The sequence below is a fragment of the Lactuca serriola genome, chromosome 2, assembly GCF_051521515.1.
Source record: "Lactuca serriola cultivar US96UC23 chromosome 2, Lser_US96UC23_V15, whole genome shotgun sequence".
Classification (NCBI taxonomy): Eukaryota; Viridiplantae; Streptophyta; class Magnoliopsida; order Asterales; family Asteraceae; genus Lactuca; species Lactuca serriola.
Window position 1 is genome coordinate 166,468,923 of NC_136409.1, and position 3,692 is coordinate 166,472,614.

General features: G+C 36.3%; 1 protein-coding gene across 1 annotated transcript; it reads right to left on the reverse strand.

The window, feature by feature from the left end:
- Positions 1-236: 236 nt before the first annotated feature.
- LOC145087306 (calcium-dependent protein kinase 28-like) lies at positions 237-3,692 on the reverse strand. Its single transcript, XM_079025242.1, has 12 exons — positions 3,150-3,692; positions 2,849-2,979; positions 2,702-2,743; positions 2,328-2,439; positions 2,176-2,254; positions 1,896-2,065; positions 1,695-1,821; positions 1,472-1,587; positions 1,291-1,398; positions 1,144-1,206; positions 855-1,028; positions 237-761 (listed from the first exon to the last, which is right to left on the reverse strand). Exons 1-12 carry the CDS (start codon positions 3,543-3,545, stop codon positions 531-533), a joined length of 1,749 nt encoding a protein of 582 aa, XP_078881368.1. The 5' UTR covers positions 3,546-3,692; the 3' UTR covers positions 237-530.

Sequence of the window (3,692 nt, forward strand, 5' to 3'; positions counted from 1 at the left end):
AAAGCCAGTCAACACCCAAGGACCAATCAAAATTCGCAGTATTCCCTAGCCGCACTGCGGCCAAGACCGCACCAGACCGCGGTCTGGAGGCGGTGTTCCAGGTCTATGTGGCACAAGGTGCGGTCTGGGACCGCACCCACACCGTGCAGCCTTATCACCCTTCCTGTTAATGCTATTTACTACAAGTTGAAGCTAGTATCATAATTTATAAAACATTATTTTCCTTGGTGACAAGATTTAAACGAGTCAAATGGATTCATATCAAACTTCTTATAAGAACATACACTACATATAATCCATCTTATTCAAAACATTATTTTATACAACTAAAGGAAAACTATACAAACTTAAAAAGTTGTACACCAACATGACCTATGTTTTTTACATACAAATACAAATTCTCGTGCGAACACGAGTCCAACTATTTGTTATTATAAATAAAATAGACAAAAGTGAAAAACCGAAACTCTTGACCTTATGCAAATGTTACTTAGCAAATGTTTGTAACATTGCTTATGGAAGCAGTCTCTCTACCCTTGGGTACTGGTATGACTGTCTACATCTACCCTCACCCCTACCCCATGACTTGATGGGATTTGGATACTGTTGTTGTTGTTGTTGTGGTGGTGGTTGGGCCGTGGGCGTGGACTAATGCTTGCGGTTCTTAAAAGTCTACGAAACTCCAACAAACTAATTTTACCATCTTTATCGATATCAGCCTCTTCCAAAAGTGGATCAACTGAACCCTTTAAGCCCGTATGCTACAAAAGCGGATAACAAGGTGGTTTTTTTAAGTTTGACTTTTGATTAAAAAGTCAAAATTTGCATCTAATTTTTGAAATGCAATGGCTTACCATTCTGAGTTCTTCTGGAGTTATATATCCGTCTTTATCAACATCAAATTTCTCAAACGCAGCCTTTGACAAATGTTGCCATTTTTCAGAGTTGTGTTCTTCCAATTGATGAACATGGAGAGTGGCTGCAACAAATTCCGTGAAATTTACAAGCCCATCTGTGTTACCATCTATCTGCATATCACAACATTTACAAATCATGAAAATTTAAACTAAACTTTGACTTTTGAGGTCAAACGAACAAACTTCGACAATTGACGCTACTATATTTACAAAAGGACAGGCTTACAGCTTCTAGAATCTCTGAAACACGTGAGTCTTTCATCTTCCATGGAAGATCTTTAGCAAGGGCCTGTTACAAAAAGAGTGATTTTTCACTTTCAGTAAAGAGTTAGCAAGTAGAATATATAGTTTGACTTTTTGAGGTCAAAGTTACCTCTCTCATTTCCTCGAGACTAATAGCACCATTTTTATCTATATCAATAGCATGAAACTGATCTCTAAGATCCGATATCTCCTCTTCATCAAGCGTGCTAGCTAAAGCCTGTGTAAAAACATCGATTCTTAAAAGAAATTATTAGGGATCACTAACGACTAAATGCAAGATAAACACTTACTCTTAGAGCAAACTGTTTTAGGCGACTGTATTTCACAAATTTGCGCATGTTGGATAAAACGGAAATGTCAAGAGGAATTTCAGAAGCATTTCCATCTTCTCGAACCCATGGGTGTGCTATAAAAGTTCACCATATACCCAAATATAAATATAATTCACAAATAAAACACAACCGATGATTTTCTATCCATAAATAAATAAGAAAAAACGAGAAAGAAGCTTACATAGGGCTTGAGCAGCAGTAAATCTTGCACGAGGATCTTTGACGAGCAATTTCTTGATCAAATCTTTAGCACTCGCGCTTATGTTTGGCCATGGTTTGCGTTTAAAATCAGGTTTGTTTTTTAAAACCTATAAATTCGTAATAATCTAGGAAATTACTAACAAATGTATCACAAAATATGTAAATTTTTGAATAAAAATACCTCTTTAAAAATCCCATCTTCAGTTTTATCCCAAAAGGGGCGACGCCCACAAAGTAAAATGTATGTGATCACACCTATACTCCAAACATCGGATTCAGGCCCTGATTTTCGTTTCAATACTTCAGGTGCAACATAGTATGCACTTCCAACAATATCAGTAAACTTCCTTCCTACAAAAAAACACAAAGATTACATTATATTATATTATGTCCAAAATCACTCATTCTTAAAAAGTTTAAAGTTGTTTTTGTACCAAAAAAAAAAAGGATATTAAACTGACCTGGCCTTATGAAGTCGGATAGACCGAAATCTGTAGCCTTTAAGTGTGAATCGTCTTTCTTCGACTTGAAAAGAAAATTCTATAAAATACAAAAGGTTAAAATTGTCTTTTTGAACATTGATATAAGATAGAATGGATTTGTGTTTTTATACCTCTGGTTTCATGTCACGGTGTACTAAACCGTGTAAATGGCATTCAGCAGCGACTTTAAGCATTTGCCTTACAACAATTGCTGCATCTTTCTCAGAGTAACGACTATCTTTCCTGGATAAAAGAAAAACCATGCTTTGACTTTTGTGGTCAAAAGGACTAAGCATTCAACTTAATAATTTGATAGAAATCCTTTAAGTTTTATACTGAAAACTCGATGCCTACTTATCATCTAAGAGATGTGTTTCTAATATGCACATAATGGGGGTATCGAATTCATCACACATTCTAAATAACTTTTAAAGTTAAAGATTAGTAGACTTGACCATAAAAGTCAACATCTTTTAACGAGATGGGAATAGTGACGAGTTCTTACTTTCCTAAAATTCTGTCCAGCAACTCCCCACCCTCACATAACCTGAAAAGGGTAATCATAAGGTCAAGTTTCAGCAAATTAGCAAGAACCAAAGTTGCGAAATTTAAATCGGAATTCAATTGGAATTGAAGCACTGAAAAGACATACTCCATAACTATGTATACGTAGGAGCTATCTTCATATGCGTTATGAAACTGAACCACATTTTCGTGACCACTTAAGGCTTGCAATATCTTCACTTCTCTCTTAACATCTTCCACAGCAATCGGAAGGATCATCTGTGGAAAAATGGAATACCAAAGAGTCATGAGTCAAACAATTGGTCAACTCTTGCATCGAGAATAATCGAATTATCAAATTCAAGATCTCCGATCTTTGGATCACACACATCTGTTCATTTTAGGAACTGAAGACACCTTCGGAAAACAAGAAAAACGTCAAATTTTACCTTATTTTTGTCAATTTTCTTGACAGCTACACGATCTCCATTAGATTTATCTATAGCAACGTAGGTGTACCCAAATTGACCATGACCCAACAATTTCCCAGTTGAATAGTGACTATCAAAATCTTTTAGATACCCAAAATCTGTTGTTTTCCCACATGGAATCACCCCTTTTCTTGAAGTAGACTTTTCTTTCCTCTTGTTTTTATGATTATTCTGCTGCTGGGTCTTCTGCTTTTGTTTTTGATTCCTGTGGATCTCTGTGGGTGTATGGGATTTGACATTAGACCCACCTTCATTATGCTTGCCGGTGGCTGTTGCTGTCCGGCGGTGATCGGCGTTGGAGGGGGTGGTGCTGTTGGAGCCACTGATCTTGGTGGTTGACAAACAGGCACCCATGTCTTGGAACTCAACCAAAGTGAATCAAAATCGCATATTTGACAAGGGTTTTGTCGGAATAAAGATTAAATTCATTGAGGTTGATTATTAAATGCATACATATAAGGTAGAGAATATACAGTGAGAATAGGACAATTATTAAGAAAA

What these genes read in the sequence shown, in the direction of transcription:
- LOC145087306 (XM_079025242.1), bottom strand. Translation starts at nt 3,545, where the DNA reads ATGGGTGCCTGTTTGTCAACCACCAAGATCAGTGGCTCCAACAGCACC. An exon ending in ACCGTGACATGAAACCAGAG is followed by an intron (nt 2,255 to 2,327) that starts GTATAAAAACAC and finishes TGTATTTTATAG; the next exon opens with AATTTTCTTTTCAAGTCGAA. An exon ending in ATCCGACTTCATAAGGCCAG is followed by an intron (nt 2,066 to 2,175) that starts GTCAGTTTAATA and finishes GTTTTTTTGTAG; the next exon opens with GAAGGAAGTTTACTGATATT.